Here is a 20,218-nt window from a genome sequence, read left to right as displayed (position 1 = left end):
GGGAAGTATTCCACAGTATCAGGAATGCCCTTTCAGAACTGAAGGATATAGTGGAGCTAGAAGTACCCAAAATTCAACTTTAATGTCCAGAATCTGATTATTTGACTTGGGAGGTTAACAGCAGCTGTAGCTGCTGTGACCTGGTTCAAAGCTCCTTGTGGAGGGATCCATCCTGTTGGAGTTACCAGTCTCCATGATGAAAAGCATTTGCAGAGGCGCTTTGCTCATAGAAATCTCTGAGCTTCCTTTTGTAGGGAAAGCTGATCTGAGGCCCGCTAGATGATGCTCTGTGTTTTTTTGCAGGGGCTCATAGGCTTCCCTGGAGAAAGAGGCCAAAAGGGAGACAAAGGAGACCAAGGCCCCCAAGGCCCAACAGGGCGTGCCATTGGAGAGCGGGGGCCAGAAGGACCATCTGGCCAGCCAGGGGAGCCTGGGAAACCTGGAATACCAGGGGTGCCAGGCCGGGCAGGAGAACTTGGAGAGGCTGGGAGGCCTGGAGAAAAGGTGAGCATATCAAAAGGTGGGAACAGAAAGGGACACCATTAACTGGGAAGGCACCAAATGTGACCAGGAGCTCAAAAGCCCCCAAGTAACCTTGGCCTACCCCTCCAGTGACCACATTTTCCGAATTCATCACTTCCTCATAGTCATTGCATGAGTTGGATAGAGGCAGAGCAAGAGAGGTTCTCCTAAATGGGATTATCTGAGGGAAACATGTCTGAACATCAGATTATTTGTTTATTTAAAACAATGAAAAGTTACACAGTTATACCAAAATAAAGCCATGTGTCAACAATATACATAATAGACTCATGGCACAGCAGCAATAAAACTATCTATGCTTTCACATTTCCTGGATAGCTCATTAGTACTTCTTTTCCTGAAACAGTTTTGTGGCTCTTTCTAAAACTCATCATTTTCTTTCTCCAGGGTGATCGGGGTGAGAAGGGTGGACAGGGAGAGCCGGTGAGTGGGTTTTTTTTAATTATACTTTGAATCCAAAGCTATCCATCTTAGGACAGGTGCTAGATAAATCATCTTTAAAATTATCCATGCTGGGGTATTCATAGAAAGAGGAATTTGGCAATTATTTTTTCACACTAAAAATATATGACTTGTAGTGTAAACTGAAGTCTGGAAAATTAACTTCTTTTGATATTGGCAGCTGCATTCTCTTAAGTGAGATGTGAGGTTGTGTTATATGATCATTAGCTGTGTGTGTACCTGGATGTTTTGTGACTAATTGGTTTTGCCTCCCCCTCCCCATGTTACAATTATGTCAAGATAAACAATGGGTTGGTTCTAGACTTAAGTTGGTCACACTTTACTCCCGTTGAGATTAGTTGTATTTATGTACAGCATGACTAATGCTCCACTGATTACAGTGGGACTAAAGTACTGTACAACTAATTGGGATCCAAGCTATTAATCTGGTTCACACATAATGCTAAGGCAAACCATGACTTAGCATAAATGCATGTATATATGGGTTCCCAGAAATCAGATCACAGCCACTTTGCTTCTCCTCTGGTTCTCGTACTGCTGCACTTCTGTTGCACTGAGTTTAGCTTCACATATCATCTGAACCCAGACTCACTCCAGACAAACCACAAACTGTAACTGACTTTTATTCTTAAGAGACAACATGAATCTACCTTGGAGGAGAAAGGGTAAGGTCATGTCCAACTATCATGGATGCAAGCTCCACTGATCTTGGATGCTCCTGGTTCCCTAAATTTGCAGGGGGGTGGGGATAGGAAGGGTATGTTTAGATTGCTTTAATTGCACAAGAAAATACAGGTCTTAATTGGTTCATTTGGGAGAAACAGCAAAGGTGGGAGTGCCTTGTTGGCCAGAAAATGAAAAGGAGGCAGTGGAACAAATCTCTAGAAGACAGGAGTGCATGTTCGATATGCACATCCTGTTTAACTGAAGCTGAAACTATATACCAGAATTCAGAGGCGTACAGAAAGTTTAAGGGAAATATGCTTGGGGTTTGAAGAGGCTTCAGAAGCAAATAGACAGCAACAATCAAACAAAGCTGTGGACCCAGTCTGAAAGCTTAAGGAGAGATTTGTGAAAGGGGTCTGTCGTGTGGTCTTGAGAAGGGAATAAACATTGCTGCTTTGGCTAAAGTGGAGAAACTCCTTTCTTTGAGTTTAAGGAGAAAAAGTATTCAGGAAAACTGTCAACCAGACAGGGCACTTGTAGACTGGTTTCAGTATGAATACAACTATATACTTCTCTTCCTGTTGGGGTCTGGTTGTTATAATTCTGTGTATAGGAAAGAGCATAGGATGAGCTATACTGGATCATACCAAAGGCCCATCTAGTCCAGTATTCTGTTCCTGCAGTTGCCAACCGGATGCCCATGGGAAGGCCACAAGCAGGGCATGAGCACAATAGCTCTCTCCTGCTGTTTGCCTCCTAGCAGATGATATTCTGAAGCACTCGACCTCTGAATAATATATAGCCTTCATGACTAGTAGCCACTGAAAATTTTAATTTATTAGACTTCAGAGTGATTGCCAATCTGTCTCTCTGCATCTATGAGAGCTTCAGGACAAAGATTATATACTTGTTTTGAGGATATAAATCCTTCTGAGACAAGATATTTGCCTCAGGGTAATTGGTGTCAGTCCAGTCTGGAGCAGGCACTGAGGGCTGCCTTACTTGAAAACAAAGTAGAGAAAGTAGACAGTTCTTGAATAATGAAATACATGTGGGATAAGGAAAACCCACAGTTCTGCAGATAAGCATTGGAGGGAGGGAAGCGGATGTGTACCACTTTTTGTGCTTGCTGTTTTTCTGCTCCAAATCACCCTCATGTGACTTTTCTCCACCGGAGAATTCTAAACTCATGTTTATTTTTTTGCTTGTTTAAAATATTCATGAGTTACTTTTCTAATAAGAAGTCTTAAAAGTGATGTACAATCATAAACCAAGCCCAAAGCACATGTAAATAACACGAAAATATTTAAACTGGAAGATTAAAAGCCAACACCTCAACACAAGTTTGGAACTCTGCTCAGGTCAGGGAGAAATCACTTGGGGGAGGGAAGTAAAACAGAGAGACAAGCAGACAAGGACACGGTTAAGAACCCTCCCCCATACTGCTTTTTGGTTCTGAATTCCATTCTCAGGAAGTTTATTTTCTGTATTTTTCTTTTTCTTTTTTAAAAGTGGCATCTGGGCCCTGTTACAGATGTTTTGCCTGTAATGTATAGTTCTGAATGATATACCTGTGGTGGGCCTATCTCTCTGTATGCCTCAATCACCCCATGCATTTAGGAGTTACTGGACAATGTCTGCTGTTGTGACACATTGTGGGTGGGGGTGAGTAAGACTTGGATCACTTCTTTGGAAAATCATCCATGTATTTGATCATTACCGTGTTTCTCTTGTCCTCAGGGCAGAGATGGCTTACAAGGGCCACCAGGACCACCAGGACCCAGGGTGAGTGATTCCTTCAACCATATATATCATCTAGGGGACACACACGCGTGTGTGTCTGTGTCCTAGATGCTGAACTCAATTTAAGCTTGTTCACACATTGTACTAAACACAGCTAAAAGCTGTTTCTACACAGGTGAATATATTTGTGTAAAAGAATATATACTTTTTTATTTCTGTAAAAGAATGCACACAGTTTGATTTGTACAGCTCAGCTCTTGTGAGCACAAATGGTACACTTATTGAATGTAACATGAGGAAGACCTATAATAAGTCAATGTAAAATGATGTTGATCACCGGTGATGAGTTATATCCTGAATTCTTTTAACTCTGTAAGAAAATCGCTGGGTTTTGAAAACCCAAGAAAAGGGGCAACATAGACATGTTCTTCTGCCTCTAGTCCTTGTGGATTGTATCCTGTGGCCATGAATGCCTTTCCCTAGACAGCCTTGTGTGCTTCCTTGGACTGGCAATTCAGTGTTTTGGAGCTCAAACAGATCCCATCCCTTTTCTCCTTCCTCTGTTGCTATTTTGCCCTGCCTACTTACTGGCTAGATTTCTAATGGGAATAAAAATTAAAGCTTTCCCCAAACATGTGCTGCCCTAAATTGATACCAGGCCTCAGAAGATAGTGTTAAGCATTTCCCATCTTCCAGCTGAGTCCAGGGTATTCAAATTTCGCTGTCCACTTTAGTTAACCAGAAAAAGCTCAATGAGTAAGTTATGAATGCCCATCAATGTGAGGTCAATCTCACACACACCCCTTACACACACACACACACACACACACACACACACAGTTCTGCTCCAGGGCTTAAGTTTGATTCTGTGTGAACTTTTTTGAATTTGGGTCATAGCCTAGAAAAATCAACAGATTTAATCAAGCATGAGGGATAGCTTGGATAGCTCAGTTGGTTACAGCATGGTGATGATAATGCCAAGGTTGCAGGTTCGATCCCTGTTAGGGACAGCTGCATATTCCTGCATTGCAGAGGCTTGGACTAGATGATTCTCAGTGTCCCTTCCAACTCTACAGTTTTATACCCAGGGAAAGATAGATCCTAAACTGCACGTGGAACAGACACAGGTACCCTGATTAAGTCAAGCAATTCCTACAGCTCTATTAGCGGTTAGTTCTTGAGAGGTTACCCAAGTATTGGAATACCCACATAAATGTTCTTCGCATGTAGTGGAAAACAGTATGTGACATTCTGTCGGAATACAGACAAAACATGAGTGTGCAAGGTCTTGTCTCTGTGCAGGAGGAGAAACCCCATGTGCAATTCTTCTTCTTTTTCCAGGTGGATGGAGTGGAAGGGGGCCTCCCGGGGCTTCCAGGAGAGCGTGGGGCTGCAGGACCCAAGGGAAGCAAGGTTAGTGCCCTTTCCATGCCAGTCTTTTCTCAGCCAATGGAGACTTCCCTACCTATGCACATAGCAGCTTTAGGGAAGTTCCCCCCTCCTCCCCGGAATAGGGCTATGCTCCACTCTTCTAGTGGTTTTAATAATTTCAGTTCTGAGTCCTGTATTTTTCTGACCATGAATGATAACAGAACTGGCATTTAGCTCCCCAAATCAGGGAGCCTTTCAACCCACAACAGAATCTGAGACTGCAGTATTGTAAACTTTCCCCACTTTGAAGACCCTTTAGTGGGGCATCGGGGGTTTTTAACCAGTTGATTAAATATAAACAGAATTGCTGAGTCCCAAACCCACAATTTATCTGCCATTTTGAGATAATGAAGAATGTGATGAGCTAACATAAAAAAGCTATATTAGAAATCTTCAGTATGTTCTTTCTGCTTCCCTTTTAATACTCGTCTGTTAAAATTTGCTAAAAGATTCACTTAAATATTAGTTAGCTTGCATCACAATCCAGCATAGGTCTGCTCAAAAGCAAGTCCTTTTGAGTTCACTGAGACTTGCTTCCAAATAAGTATGCATAGGATTGCTGCCTTAAATATTTGCCTAGTAAATTACAGCCCTAGTAATTTGAAAAATAAAAACAACAACAAAGGTGTGAACCATGTGATAGACACAAGCTTGGGAGGAGCAAGGTAGCAATGCAGGCATCATTGTTGAGCTTCACATGATGGCATTTGTTACTACTTGGGCATTATGGGTGATGAAAAATAACTAGACCAGGAATGAAGCATCCATGACCCTCCATATGATGGATTCCCAAATCCCTTCTGCCATAGCCAGTGATTGGGTTGATGAGGGCTGTACCCCAGCAGTACCCCACAGGGCCACAGAGTCCCCATCCATGGACTAGAACTCACTTCTTTGAGGCTTGCAGCAAACAATTCCCTTTTTCCTTCCGCTTGTACAGGGAGAGCCAGGAGAAGATGGCGAGAAAGGCTCTAGAGGCGATAAGGTCTGAGTATAGTAAGTCTCCCGCCCCTGCATCTCTCCGGCTTCCCCTGTGCCTGCTCTGTGCCTTCGCTTGCCAAGAGGGGGACCTTTTCTTTCCTGCCGAGTGCTTGGCTTTTATCTTGCTTTGAAAATTCTTCTTTTTCTCTATCCCTTTCATGGGTTTCATGAAGAACTCAGCGGTGCTGAGCGAAAAGGGGGGTTACTTGCCCTCCACCCAAGCAGAGGTGCAACAACAGCTATGACTAAGAGTGGGATATCCCTGCTCACCAAAGCAGGAATTTCCTGGCCTCGCCATGCTTTCCTTCAGAACTCAGCTTTGGGAGCTTGGCTTGCTTATTCCCATGGTTATTCCCCACCCCGCCACCCCCTTCCAATACCAAAGGATCCTACTCCACTCCCAGAATTGGGGTAGAAACCATGGATAATGACTGCTGGCACTCCATTCCTCAAGGGTTAGGGTCTTGACTCTCTCTGGGTTCATGGTCTTAAACTTCCTTTATGCCAGGATAGCATAAAGTTCTAGTTCAAGGGCCTGGAAGAAAGGTGGGACATGAATGTACTAAATAATATCAAAATAAATGATTCCAGTAGGACTTCACATGCTTACTTTTTTCAGGTTTGCTCTTGATGTGTGCATTCCCCACACGTCTCACTGTTTCTCGGGGGTGGTGGTGAGCCAGGGCTGTCCCAAAACATTGGCAGCCTCCATCCATGCCCTCGGTTGAACTGAGCCCAAGTCCCATCCTGGTCTCCTGGGGAAGCAATGCAGACAAATGCATCATAGTGGGCAGTCAAGGAGAGCTGGATATGGATTGGCCCTTGGGATGGAACGCTGAAACAAAGGGCCCGCCTACTTGCCTTTGTGACATCAAACAACATTTTGAATTGCAGGGTGAAACTGGGCAGAAAGGGGAGAGAGGTGAAGCCGGCGAGAGAGGCAGGGATGGCGCTCCAGTAAGTATTGGTGATGGACCACTGTTGGAAATGGTGGCAGGGGGAACATAGTTCTGAAATCGCAGTTGCCACTGCTGCTTCTTCTAATAATAAACAACACCCTGCTTTGGGAAGCAGTGGGGTCTGGGGACATATTCCACGCCCACCTGCATTTGATGCTGTATTGCGCTGTGGCTGCAGAGATGGTATTTGATGCCTTGTTGGCCTTCTGTTTTCTCTCAATGACCTTGAATTTTATTTTGCTCTAGGGCCTTCCAGGAGAAAGAGGCCTTCCTGGCCCAGAAGGGAAAGCAGTAAGTAAAACTGGGAAGAGGAAGCTTCAGTATTGGGGTGGGAAATGTGTGCGATTTGGGGAGTAGGACAGAAGGCAGGAAAGAGAGAGCAAAGAGAAAGATTCAGAGCTCAAATTTTTGGAGGAAAGGTGGAGGGTGGGCTTATTGAAATCCACAAGTCATATTCCCCAGCTCCAGCCTAGGCTTTCTCTCCATAGCCTTCTAAAAACAGTTGCTAAACCAGCATTCGAGGAACAAAAGTCTTGCTTCAAGGCCTTCCATCTGCCACACATAAATCTGTATAGTAAACTCAAAAGTTTACAGTTGAGTCAGTGAAATTCATCACAACAGATTATATGGGTACACATAACTAACTAACAAAGTGGCAGTTAAATTTCAGGCTGGCAGTTGGAAAGTATAGTGGAGTCGGATAAAAGGATTATTTTTCTTTACTGATACTGTGAATGATGACAGCGAACTTGAGTCAAGAACAAAGAAAGTGGATTCTAAAGCAGTATACCTACTTTTGGGACACCCTGGCAGAGAGACAACATTTTTTTATATATTATATTATATTATATTATATTATATTATATTATATTATATTATATTATATTATATTATATTATATTATATTAATATTCAACTTGTTATTTCTTTTCATAAGCAATACAATTACATACAGAAGCACACACTGTTAGTTTCTGAATGCTTTGTGTTTGAGGTTTGTTTCATATTCCACATATTTTGCAGAACTTGTCCATCTGAATATGTTATTCCAGAGGTTGTCGGTGTAGCTGGTGGTTTTATCTGACCAGATTGTTGGTTACTACAAGCTATGAAGCTGCAGTAGCAGCCTTGTTCCACAAAGTCATCCATTATAGAAGTACTTCATGCTACCTCTTCTCCACTTTCTTAGCATCTGTGCTAGCATCATAGTCCAGACATAATTGTACCAGATCTCCAAAGAGATTTTTCCAACATTTATAAGTTGCTCTTACATATTGATAATAGTAGTGTCTGCTAGGCTGGGCACTTGTGATGCTCCTCACTCTGACCCATGGAGTCTGGGTAGAATCCCTGAGGCACTGGGAGCCCTGAGCGGTGATGGGCAGGGGGTGACCCTTCTGCTTATGGGGCAGACAGTGCTTTACCAGCAGCAGAAAGCCAGGGTGATTCAAGGAGAAGAGATATCGTGGGGATAGAGGATTCTCTTCATAATACATTTTCCTTTCACACCTGGTTGGAATCCATCTCTGCGTTGCTGTGTGCCTCCTTCCTTCCCCACAGTAATAACGTGCTTTGCCTTCTGGGTTGAGTGTTCTACGCTGATGTAACGAACCATTTCTAGGACACTCCCCACCCCACCCTGTTGTCTTCAGAACACAGTGGGTTTTTGCAGGAATCCACCTTCCATCGATGTTGTCCCTTGCAGGCCACCATCCTACTGAAGAGGACTCAACTGAAGGAGCTTCCTATTCTCCAAAACCTGCAGTGAGGGTTGTTCAACAGTTCAGCCTGGTTCTTCTACTGAGTGGAGCAGCCCTGCTCCATAAGAATGTTCAGAAACATTCAAGCATCCAGACAAATGACTGGAAGCCTCCGCACACTGTCTGTGATGTCATGTCCTCACTTTCTTAAGGCCTAAGGAGCCCCAGTGGAATGGTCTGTGTGGTGTTCACATAGGCCATAGCCTTAAATCTGCCTCAGTAGAGCTCCTTTGTGCAGGGGAGCTCCCTTTTGGGACAGAACTCAGCACTTCAGACAGCCAAGAGGAAGCAGGATAGCAGCCTCAAATCTCCCGCCCCCCCCCCAAAAAAAATTACAGTCGTACCTTGGAACCCAAACACCTTGCAATTTGAACGTTTTGGCTCCTGAACGCCACAAACCTGGAAGTGAGTGTTCCAGTTTGCGAACGTTCTTTGGAACCCAAAAGTCTGACACAGCTTTTGATTGGCTGCAGGAGCCTTGGTCCCCAAATGCTTTTGAAGTCGAACGGACTTCCGGAACGGATTCCGTTTGACTTCCAAGGTACCGCTGTATGTTTCCGGGCCATTCAGAGGACAGCCTGTCCCCTTTGTTGAAGTGCTTTATGTTGCTGGTTCATGTGTGTCTATTTTCTGTGTCATTCCCTCCCATCCAGGGCCTGCAGGGTGTTAGAGGGCCCTCCGGCCCAGCTGTAAGTAACCTTTCTTGGTAGGCCTCAGCTGACCTGAGTCATTGGCTGTGGTTGGCTTCCTCCGCTTGTTCGCTCTCTCTCTCTTCTCTCTCTCTCTGTCTGTCTGTCTCTAGTGCGGTAGGAGCAGCTCTGCCTTGGCATTGTGTTGTGAGATAAGGCAAGGGCCAAGCAAGGCTTGCTTGAGGGATTGCTCTGGGTCTTGCTAACTCTCTGGATATTTGAATTGGATCTTTGCAGGGCTTGCCAGGCTTCCCCGGAGTTCTGGGCAGACCGGTAGGTGCTCCCTTTGCTTCTCCCACCTGCTTGCTGTATTTCACTTGCCCCTCTCCTTCCATTTAGCTATATGCCTCTTGCTAACAGTTGTCTGGGGAGTGTTTTCGTCTTCACATTGCACTATAAGCTTTGTAGGGGAGAAGGTCGGGGCAGGGGGAAGTCGTTGGCAGAGCGGTCAAAGCAGAGGCCTGGGTCCAGAAGAAATGAAGCCACTTTAACCTCTCTCTGTACCTGTTTAATGGGGGTTCAAGATAATGAAGCTTGCAGTCAATATTTGTAAACCATTGTTGATTGTATTAGAGTAAATGCACGAGGGAGAGTCCACAGCTCTAATAGCAATTAAACCATGAGGTCACTGGGTGATTGTAGCCCAGGAGTGGCTAACCATGTTTTTTTGGCCTGAGGACCATATTCACCCTTAGCCAACCCTCTAGCATCTGCATATCAGTGGTGGGTGTGGCCACTCAAAGGACTCACAGCTCTTCTCAGGTGACCCATGCATATCAGCTGAGGAAGGAGGGTTATCACTCACTCCCTGCTCATCAAATGATTCATCTGGTGACAAGTGAAGGAGTCATTTGCTTCTGCATCCAGGTGCTGAGCTGTGTTGACTTTATTTGTCATCCCTTCCCCCCCTTTTTTTGCTGCCACTACTAAAATAAGTGGGACCTTACAGGTGGCATCAAAAGTGCTTGGAGGGTCAGGTCAGACCCCTAGGCAGGGGCTAAAGATCTCTGCAGTAGACCAAACGACCATCCCTCTGCCTCAGGCTTTCCTCCCTCACCCCAATAATTTAGAGGTTGTTTTTCCTGTCCCTGTGAACCATTTGAGACATGTGATGTGTACAAATAAATTTATTTTGTGAACTGGAGGTGTGCAAGTATACAAGTATGCTTCACAGGAATTTACGCAGTCATTGCAGCACCCAAAAAAGTACAGGTGTGGTTTGTGGAGAATCACTGGGAAAGGTGCTGTGTCCTGCCAGTTCACACAATCCTTTCCCTAAGTGTCTGTGAGCATGCAGAGGCCTGATAATGATTGCATTCTGGAAATTTAGTGGTGAAAATGTCTGTGAACTGTCCCAAAGTGGAGCGCTCTCCAGGAAGAGAGGCAGAGACGTTTCAGTACTCTGGTTTCAGTGCTCCATTTCCAGTACTGAATATGTTTCTTCATTCATTTCAGGGTAACCAGGGAGATACTGGACCACCAGGCCCTCCTGTAAGTAAAACTGGCTTTTTTCCATGAGATGTTATTGCATCCTAAAATCCTCTTAGCCAACCATGGTCCCCAGTGTTTGGGGTAAGGATATGTAGTGTGTGCAGTCTAGATTGTTCCATTATCTAGTAGGCTAAGTTCTGACAGGAGACAGCACCTCCGGCTTGATCAGAGACAGAATATGATGTATTGCACAAGAGATTTCTGGCAATAGTTGCTTCCTTCATTCTGTATCAACCTTGTTGTGCTTTGGTTACTGAAAATAATTGCCTTTTTTCTTTTCAGGGTCCTATTGGCCCTCCGGGCGCTCAAGGTCCACCTGGAATAAAGGTATGTATCTGATTTGATCACCAAGAAGCCAAAGAATGATAGGGCTCTTAGAACTACTTTCTACCCAAACCAGTGACAGCTGGAGGCTTACACTCCCAGCCTTCACCATTATCTGTGGGGAACACCACAAACACATCTCTGAATTCCCATGGAGAACTCTGTTTTCTAAAAAGAAAATGGCATTGGAACTCTATTATGCCAGGTGGTTAGTCCACACTCTTCTTTGCAGAAAATGAAGCAATTAAAACTTACATATCTGACAGACACAGGTTCATAATAGTGAGTTGTTGCGTTTTATTCTTCCTGTTTATAGGGCGATGCAGGAGAGCCTGGCTCCAGCATCCGAGTAAGTACCTCTAGCCTTCCCTTCCCTCCCTAGCCCAGCTTTCCTGCTGGTTCCTAGTCTCCTAGCCTAATAGCTGTCATTTCAGGGCCTTCGCCCATTGCCAAAGTGGTTCTCTTGAGTTTTTACCTTTCCTTTCTGACTGTTGATATCTCATTGTTTCTTGAAAAGCCCGGTTAGTTGGGAATTCAGTACCATCGGTCTGGCTGAGTGTAAGTTTGATCAGAGGTTTCTCATCTCTTCATTGCAGGGTTTACCGGGTCTCCAGGGGAATGTTGGACTCCCAGGATCAGTAGGACCACCGGGACCTGCTGTACGTGACCAATATATTTCCCTAGCTTCAGAGCTATTGGAGGATTAGGTTGGGAAGTTCTTGTATCCTCCTTCATGTTTATTGATGCTTTCTTGTTTGTGTTTATTTTCAGGGTCAACAGGGCCCTCCAGGGTTGCCAGGACAAGTGGTAAGCTTGCTTTGCACCTTATGCCAACAGACTCCTCCACACGCCATGCCACTTTACGCAACCGATGGTCGTTCTTCAATGATTCAGGCTTTGGTGCCTTCTTGAGTTGAACCCCCATTGGTACATTTCGGGCCTAACGCCCTTGTGTTTGTCTTTTTGACAAAGAGCAGCTTCACTAACCAGTTCTCCTCTTCCTGTGTGGTGGGATTCATTCTCGTTGCCCACTTATCCGAACACACCCAATATGCAACTGGTTCCCTGGCCACCGTGCCCTCCGAGCAAATCTGTTTGTCCAAAACAATATGGAATGATTTTGTTGCAAAATATATTGCCTCTGTTGTCCCCCGTGTACAGACAAGTGCAGGCACTAATTCCAGCTGTTTTCTCTCCATGTCTTAGGGTGAACCTGGGAAGCTAGGTGTGCCAGGAAGGGATGGAGTGCCAGGGAAAGACGGGGAACCTGGACTGCCTGGGAAAATGGTATGGCCTGCAGTGTGAGGTTGCAAGCTTCCTATCTAAACTGTGATTCTTTTCAAGACTGGGCAAGACACCAAGACTCAACTTACATGATCTCTTCTTGCCTGTGCAACCAAGGTTTGGTTACAGAAAATGAACTTGATGCATCAACTTTGCATTCTTAATACCTCTGGGGCATCATATGCAGACCAGAAAAAATCTTCTAAGCCGCCTAACTCTATCGTTTTGTATGAAGCATGAGGATTAAGCTTGCAGGTTAGAGAGCAGTAAAGTATTTCCTGTAATGGTTCAGATCACATTTTTTGATAGGGTCAAGTTAGCCATTTTTGAAGCTGAATTCAAGACATAGGGCAGTGGTTTGAAAATGAATTACAGTAGTCATACTTTATGATCAAAGAGGCCAGCTTTTATGTGAAGTCCTCCTCTTCAAAGAAGCAACTGCTCCCAAGCATTTGAGAGTCGCTAGCTGCAATCCTGATTGCACAGCCCAGGGGAGTAAGAAACATTTAACACAATGGGACTTGCTTCCAAGTAAATATGCACAGAATTGCATTGTCATTGTGGGGCAAGGGAGCCTACCTAAAGTCTTACATGTTATTAACTGCTTTTCAGGGTGTTCCAGGACCAGCAGGACCTGCTGGACCCAAAGGAGAACCCGGGGATGCTGGGCTCCCAGGACAAGTGAGTAACAATCTCCTTTTTTTCCTGGAGCATATGCTTTATCTTTCTCTCATTTGTTCTACTAAATATTTTTGTTCTAGTAAATGCTGGCTGAATTTTCCAAATATACATTGTTTCTAATGGTTATTTGTTTAAAATATTTTTTCCACTGCACTTGGAAGCACTCAAGGTAACTTGCAAACAAACAAAAAAAAAGACAATTATAATTTTTTTACAATGAACATTGTCTCTGTTTTGTTTTATTTTATTTAATGAAATTCAATATACCGTTCAATTCTTGTAAAACCTCAAAGCGGCTTACAAAACAGCAAGAACGTTAAATTAAATTTACCAATAAAGGTAATTGTCTCACTTTGCTTTTAAGCATCCATCTCTCTTTCTCCCTGACTGTCTATAGAGTGTTGTGGGGCCTCCTGGAGCAAAAGGCGAGAAGGTAAGCTAAAAACAAGAAAACAATACAGAGAACAAGGTGAGGGGCACCAATTTGGGGGTCACCTCTGATGTCAAAATGTATTGGGCCCGCCTGGTACAGTGTACTGAACAACAGTATGATGCATTCTGGTGGCACAAGTTGACAGAAATACAGCAGACCTGAGTCCTTTGGCAGCTCAGTGAGGATTGTAGAAGCAGTTTCAGGATTATGACTCGAAATCTGCTTGCCATACAAATATTACCCCTTGAAAAGTGGTGGTGTCTACAGTGGGTGCAGATCAGTGCTAATTTATTTATTTTACATTTTCTTACACTTATAGCTAACTGTACTTCTGTCATGCAATCCAAGGTCATGTTTGTCTGGTTCGCAAGTAGTGGCCCATCTATCCACTGACCCAGACCTACTGAGCTTCCACATAGTGGTGACCTCATAGAGCTTTCAAACTGTGTCATGGATGCCATAACTTGTCAGGACTATGCTGCCTGTTCACTAGCGCTGTGAGCTATGGCTCTTCCTTTTCAAAGAGAGTGGCTTTGCTCCTGACATGTTTTCCAGCAAGACTGAAAAAGGAGCATACACTCTTTGTGTTCCATAGACTTCATGTAATCTAAAGAGAGAAATAAATGCAGTCAGATAAAACAAATGTGCCTGGCACTTATTTTCTGGAAGTGTAGGGAGAAGAGAATACCAACTTTTGAGGGTGGGGTGGGAAGGTTGACTGGATTTGAAAGGAAGCTTCAGCAGTACTGATAATCCACATTATCTGTTTTAGGGTTCACCAGGTGACTTTGATGGGGAAATTTTTGGAAAACCGGTGCGTTGGCCTTTCTTATTACCCTTTTCCCCATTTCTGGTTCTCAGACTCTTGTTTCCCAAGCCAGGTATCAATGCTGATCTTTCTACTTTACAGGGTCCCAAAGGTGATCGAGGCATTCCAGGCCCTCGAGGAGAAAAGGTGAGAAACAGATTTCCAGGAAGGAGCCTTGGTGCGCTGTGTCTGTGTCTGTCTGAGTCTGTGTCTGTCTGTCTCTCTCTCTCTCTCTCTCTCTCTCTCTCTCTGTGGAAGCTGAGGACTTCATGGAAGCCCTTGAGGCCTTGGCTCATTTTCAGTGTAGATACCTCTAGATAACCTTCCTTTCTCCATGCTAGGGTGAACCTGGGAATCAAGGAGATCCTGGAGATCCTGGAGAAGATGTACGTACTATGTAAAATGAAATGCTTGATCAAGCTACCACTGGCAAGGAGGTACCCCTGTCCAATGAATGTGACTTGGGTGGTGGAAGAGTAACCATGCATCATCTGATTTCCAAAATGGGGTGCCTGTTTCCCTAGGGAGGCAACCTCCTAGGGTGAACGATTGAACGAGTGTGTGTGTGTGTGTGTGTGTGTGTGTGTGTGTGTGTGACTGGAGGGACAATAGGCTATGTAGAAACATAGCTGCCTGATACTCATGAAGCAACACAATCCTAGATGAAAATATCTTAACAAAAAACATCCTAACAAAATCTGTAATTTAAATCCATTACTTGCTAACATCTTCCTGCCTATCCTCAGAGGATATGATGGCCATCTCTTTTATAGTGCCTTTTTTGTATTTGAAATGTGTTGCCACATTCTTTTCTCTCCTGCCACCTTAGCATCACTCTTAGCAATGCATCTAACACCTTTTGCTATTTTTCTGTTTTTGGATTTTAATAGGGAGCCAAAGGATCATCTGGGATCAAGGGAGAAAAGGTATATAGTGGTTCTCATGTGTTTTATTGAAGCTTCTGTTGGTTAAAGGCCAAATGTTTATTAAATCTTTTAGGTGTGCTTTTATTGTCCATGTGCAATATTCGTAGATGTTCCTAACTCTACATTGTCCCAAGTATCTGTTAGTGGCCAGGAACTCAGTAGCAGTCAAAATGGTGCTCATAAATGGGGACTGAGGGCATCCATGTTATATTTCATCTGAACTATCCTGTTCTTGTCCAGTTTGCAGCCCACAGTGGAAGCTTACCCAGTCCAGTCCAGTCCAGTCCCCACTGAGCCTGCTGAGTTAGGGAAGTTGTTGTCTCAACCAGAGCCCAGAGTCATCTTGGGGCTTAAGAACAGTGGGACAACCTTCTCTTCTAGTGGTTCCATACCCTTGGAAGAGCTGTGAGCAGCCTTTAAAAGGCCTGTAGCTATTCTGCAGTCGCATGGCTCTGTGTGGTTGGGAAACAGGTGAAGCTGCAGGTGACTCAACCTCAGACACTGGAGATGATAGGAGAACCACATCCTCATCCCAGGACAGTGTAGAAGTAAGTGCTGAGGGATCCCATTTAAGGGGGACAGCCAATACACCATCTAAATCCTCCTGAGATTGACACTGGGACCCCAAGGTAGGGACCATGACATCACCTTGCTTCCCAGTCAGTGAGCCACCTGCAAATGAACTAAATTATGCCATCTTTTCTATGTGAGCTAACCACCCACCATTAGTGCTCTCAGTGCAGTCTATTGGGACATAAGCAACCAGAACTTAATATTTATTCATTATCTAGGCACACAATTGCTTTTTCTTTCATTTGCATCATTCAGGGTTCACTTGGGATTGGCCAACAGGGACCTCCTGGGCAAACTGGACCTCCAGGATTAAAGGTAATCCCTTTCCTGTTAATTCTGTGACCCCCATGGTATGCAGCTTTTCGGAAATGTTCATGCCCCCCCCCCATTTTGCTCCTTTACACAGCTTTAGCCTCAGGATGCATAAGCCTCTTCAAACTATTTCAGCACTGCCTTTGGTGGACAGCTCCTTCTGAAGAAACTGCTATTCTTCTTAGGGTTTGCAAATCAGAACCAGGAAAAAGTAACATCAGAGTACTATATCTTAGAATACAGAACCAAATACAGAGGAATGTTAATGTTCCATAGCTGAGATTGTAAATTTGGAAATTGCTTCATTCAGTACTATACTCTAAGCCTGGGTTTCTGTTCCTTTTGAGTTTTAGCCAGATAAAAAATATATTTCAGAGGCACATAATCTATTCAGTTCTATTGTCTAGGTGTATTAGTAAGGTTAGAATAATAATTATAAAACTATGAGTGCAAGCCTCATACTTCTTTTATGAATTTGTAGTGAAAATGGTTGTCAGATGTTTGGGGTGGGGGAAGAAGGGGGTGTGGCCATGAGGATTACCTATTTCTGGATCTGACATAATGTCATGCGGTTTCTTTTCAGGGAGACCCCGGCTTGCCTGGACCCCCAGGACCTCCAGGTTCACCAGGCGCAGCTGGGATTCCCGGCCAGCCAGGTCTGAGAGGAGAAAACGGACCAGCTGGCCTTCCAGGACCTCCAGGAGAGAGGGTAAGGGAGGTCACCGCCACCACCCTTCAAACTCCAGGGCTCTTCCTTCCTTTGTGGTCAAGATAAATTAATGGTAGTCTCTAGGAGCCACAAGGAGCTTCAGGTGTGTAGCTGTTCCATGAACGAACATTATTCTTTCATCGGACGCTTTGATAGGTGCCCCAGGATTGGCATGTGATTCTGAAGTTGTCCATAGCAATGAACATTGTCCTAGTTTATTTGGGCTTCCTTGTAGCCTTTGAGCAACCCAGCCTGGTTCTAAACGAAGAGGGACATCGTGTGGTTCTAGATTTGGGTTCACTGAAAAGGATGGATCGTTTCTAGCTCAGCTTAATAAAAGCTTTTGCAGTGACATCTGTTTTCCTTACCAGGGTCAGACTGGCTTTCCTGGAAGGGAGGGCACCACAGGACCTCCAGGTCCACCTGGACCACAAGGACCAGCGGTATGTGCAGCATTTTGAATGTGGGTGTATGGTGAGGATTGCATAGATAGATAGACAGACAGACAGACAGACAGACAGACAGACAGACAGATAGATAGATAGATAGATGCATTCTAGCTGGATCCTATCCCATGTGCCACAGTGTTACTTGTGTGTATTCCTGTGTGGATGCTGCAATATTAACCTGGTCCCCCCCCCTTTCCCCATCACTTTTTTATTATAGGGTACACAAGGCATTCCAGGAGTGAAAGGTGACAAGGTAAGCCCTGGTTTTGCCCACTAGCCTCCAGAAGCTCTGAAAAAAAGATGGCGATCCACACATGGCCCCACCTGCTTAATTTGTACAGTGTGCTGTTGCTCAGGGCTGCTGGTCCTTATGAATCTTATAGAATTTGGTAGAATCTGGCAACTGGTTAAAAAATCTAAAAAATATATATCAGTTTTTAGTGTAAGAAAGGCAGGTTTTAGCCCCTATAGTCTCAGATCAGATAGTCTCAGTTTAAGATCTTGCAGGAAGTTTGTTTCTGCCCAATATCACACTATATAAACCAAAAAAAAAGAAGAACCAATGAACTGCTGCACTTATGAGACTTCGTTTTTTGCATTATTCAGAGAATTGGTTGTTTTTTTTTAAAAAAAATACCTTTAATACCTTATTACTTAAGTTATATCAAGCCTATTTTTTCCTTGGAAATATTCTGACAAAGTTTGAGGATCTTTAAATAGATGCAAAGCTTTGCTGAGTTTCTGGCTCCTTAAATTTTTTGAGAAAAGGTTGCACATCAACAGGATGGATTTTCATTTTCCTCATTTTTTAATTTTAATTTTTTTTAGGGGGCCATAGGTATTGGGCAGCCAGGCACTAGAGGCGAGCGCGGAGATCCAGGACCCCGGGTATGTATCTTGATTCTGCTTCTCAGACTTAGACTAAGACTTGTGGGGTGGAATCAGCTCACCTCAATATATAGGTGTGGCAGTCTTAGCTGTATCAGACAAGCAGCAAACAGAGACAGAGCAGTTGGCTATGTGGGATTTTGCACTGTTTGAAGGAAAAGTCTGTAGCATCTTTTTAGTTTCTGGTTTCCATGAGGAGGAGGAACAGGTATTCATGGCCATCAGATAACAAAAATGACTGGCACCATTTTGTCTTTCTGTAGAATAAACCTTTAGAAACCCAAGCACAACCCATACTTCGATATTTTCTGAAGATCTCCTTAACTCAGGGGTTGCCAGTTTGGCAACCTCCATGTGTTGCTTGACTATAAGTCCCATCATCCCTGAACACTGGCCATGTTGACTGGGTCTGATGGGAGTTGGTTTCCAACAACCTCTGGAGGATGTCATGCTGGCTGCCCCTGCCTTCGCTTAACTTTGATGCAGCATCTTCAGGATTCATCTGCTTGCTGAATGTTGTGATAGGTTCTCGCGTTAGGTTCAGTCTACAGCTACACCGCAACCTCTTCCCCACCCTGTGTTCTTTCCTTTCATCTGCTTCAATGCCCTTCTCTTCTTTTTTTTCCAGGGTGAAGATGGTCGCCCAGGGATGGAAGGAGATCGCGGGCCTGCAGTAAATATCTTGACTCCCCTTCATTCTTTCTCTGCTTCCTCAAACCTGAGCATAAGCATTGGTTGTCATTCTGAAATGACCTCCCTTCTGTTTTGTCTTTAGGGGCCTCCAGGAAACAGAGGCGAGAGAGGTGACAAAGTAAGTAAAGCCTTTTTTTGTGGGCTGGCGTGGGGAATTGTAAGAGGGAAATGAATGAGGTAAAGGCCGCCTTTGTGTCATCCCTTCCTTCCTGCTGATCACTGAAATAGCAATATTTTTAGGAATAAAACTCTGGATCAAGACCACTGAAGGAAGGCTAAATCAGATTATTTGTCTCCTAGTGTTACCCACTGGTGTAATCACTCTTGGGCTTACGAGCAAAGGGAAACTTATATTGCAGAGATTGAGAGTCAACCTCTAAGTGACTTGAGACAATGAAAACAGCTGGCTTTTTCAGCTCATTCTGTAATTTTTTATTTTACAAAATGACTAAAACAATAAGCTAAACAACACACCCACAACAAAAGTCATACTATAAAATTCACAAAGCGCTACAGCACTCATAATCCACAAAACAATATTAACAACATGAACAAACTAGCAACCAAAAACAAACGAAGCACTCTTCACCCCCAGGACTCATAATCTTCCAGTCAGTTCATCAAAAGACACCTGCACATAATGTCTGTGGTGGCAACATGGTTCAGAAGGTTCCTAGGGCTGGAAGGTGGGGCCAGGCAGGTGGAAAAGCCATTGCCTGATGGCCAGCACAAAGTCTTGCTGCCTTCAATATTATAAATATTTGAAATTATATTGACAATTCCCCAAATATGTTTGCAGTTGGCCTAGTCTGAGTAGAAAATAACCTGAGTGAGACTGGAATCTTGAGAATGATGAATTAAACAGACTTATTTTCACCTTTACTTTCTTCTCTCCTAGGGAGATGTTGGGCTCATGGGGCTGAAGGGAGACAAGGTGAGAGCTCCATCCATGGCAGGATTGTGATGATTGAACACAACCTTGTGGGATTCCAAGCCCAAACCCTTCAAAGCAAGCAAGGAAGAAAACACATCCCTGCTGGCAGAGCTGCTTCTACAAACACCATGTTTCCGCCTGATGCACATTAGTCTGGCCTTAGGAAAGACGATATCAGGGCATTCACTGACGAGCTTCCATCCACATACCTGCAGTAGCTCTGCTTATAGAGAGTCAGGTGGTGTCTGTATGGGGAAGGCTGTAGCTGAGAGGTAGAGCACATTCTTTGCGTGCAAAAGGTAACAGGTGCAAGCCCCAGCATCACCAGGTAGGGCTGAGAAAGAAACTCCTGCCTAAAAGAGACCCACTGCCTGTCATTATAGAACCATACTGAACTGGATACAGCAATGTTCTGACACACAATAAGGCAGCTTCCGATATTGGTATAGTTAGCGGTATGTGGTGTTACCCCTAAACAT

The 20,218-nt window shown here is 44.2% G+C and overlaps 1 protein-coding gene across 5 annotated transcripts in view; it reads left to right on the top strand.

Annotated features, from left to right (window-relative positions):
* Positions 1-20,218, top strand: part of COL7A1 (collagen type VII alpha 1 chain) — a 121,106-nt gene that overhangs the window by 81,924 nt on the left and 18,964 nt on the right. For 4 of the 5 annotated variants that reach the window (XM_081183909.1, XM_081183910.1, XM_081183907.1 and 1 more), the window contains 28 exons: positions 304-504; positions 931-966; positions 3,412-3,456; positions 4,756-4,827; positions 5,786-5,830; positions 6,721-6,783; positions 7,032-7,076; positions 9,199-9,234; positions 10,690-10,725; positions 11,008-11,052; positions 11,366-11,398; positions 11,646-11,708; positions 11,821-11,856; positions 12,256-12,336; positions 12,946-13,014; positions 13,412-13,447; positions 14,220-14,261; positions 14,358-14,402; positions 14,597-14,641; positions 15,146-15,181; positions 16,010-16,069; positions 16,650-16,775; positions 17,147-17,218; positions 17,442-17,477; positions 18,053-18,112; positions 18,741-18,785; positions 18,888-18,923; positions 19,704-19,739. In XM_081183909.1, the coding sequence (XP_081040035.1) occupies positions 304-504; positions 931-966; positions 3,412-3,456; positions 4,756-4,827; positions 5,786-5,830; positions 6,721-6,783; positions 7,032-7,076; positions 9,199-9,234; positions 10,690-10,725; positions 11,008-11,052; positions 11,366-11,398; positions 11,646-11,708; positions 11,821-11,856; positions 12,256-12,336; positions 12,946-13,014; positions 13,412-13,447; positions 14,220-14,261; positions 14,358-14,402; positions 14,597-14,641; positions 15,146-15,181; positions 16,010-16,069; positions 16,650-16,775; positions 17,147-17,218; positions 17,442-17,477; positions 18,053-18,112; positions 18,741-18,785; positions 18,888-18,923; positions 19,704-19,739 (1,581 nt within the window). Of the gene's footprint in view, positions 1-303; positions 505-930; positions 967-3,411; positions 3,457-4,755; positions 4,828-5,785; positions 5,831-6,720; positions 6,784-7,031; positions 7,077-9,198; positions 9,235-9,471; positions 9,508-10,689; positions 10,726-11,007; positions 11,053-11,365; positions 11,399-11,645; positions 11,709-11,820; positions 11,857-12,255; positions 12,337-12,945; positions 13,015-13,411; positions 13,448-14,219; positions 14,262-14,357; positions 14,403-14,596; positions 14,642-15,145; positions 15,182-16,009; positions 16,070-16,649; positions 16,776-17,146; positions 17,219-17,441; positions 17,478-18,052; positions 18,113-18,740; positions 18,786-18,887; positions 18,924-19,703; positions 19,740-20,218 lie in introns of all 5 variants that reach the window. The other variant, XM_081183908.1, reaches the window with a different exon arrangement.

The sequence above is a fragment of the Podarcis bocagei genome (assembly GCF_964188305.1).
Source record: "Podarcis bocagei genome assembly, chromosome: 2".
Classification (NCBI taxonomy): Eukaryota; Metazoa; Chordata; class Lepidosauria; order Squamata; family Lacertidae; genus Podarcis; species Podarcis bocagei.
This window is presented reverse-complemented; position numbering and strand designations above follow the sequence as displayed.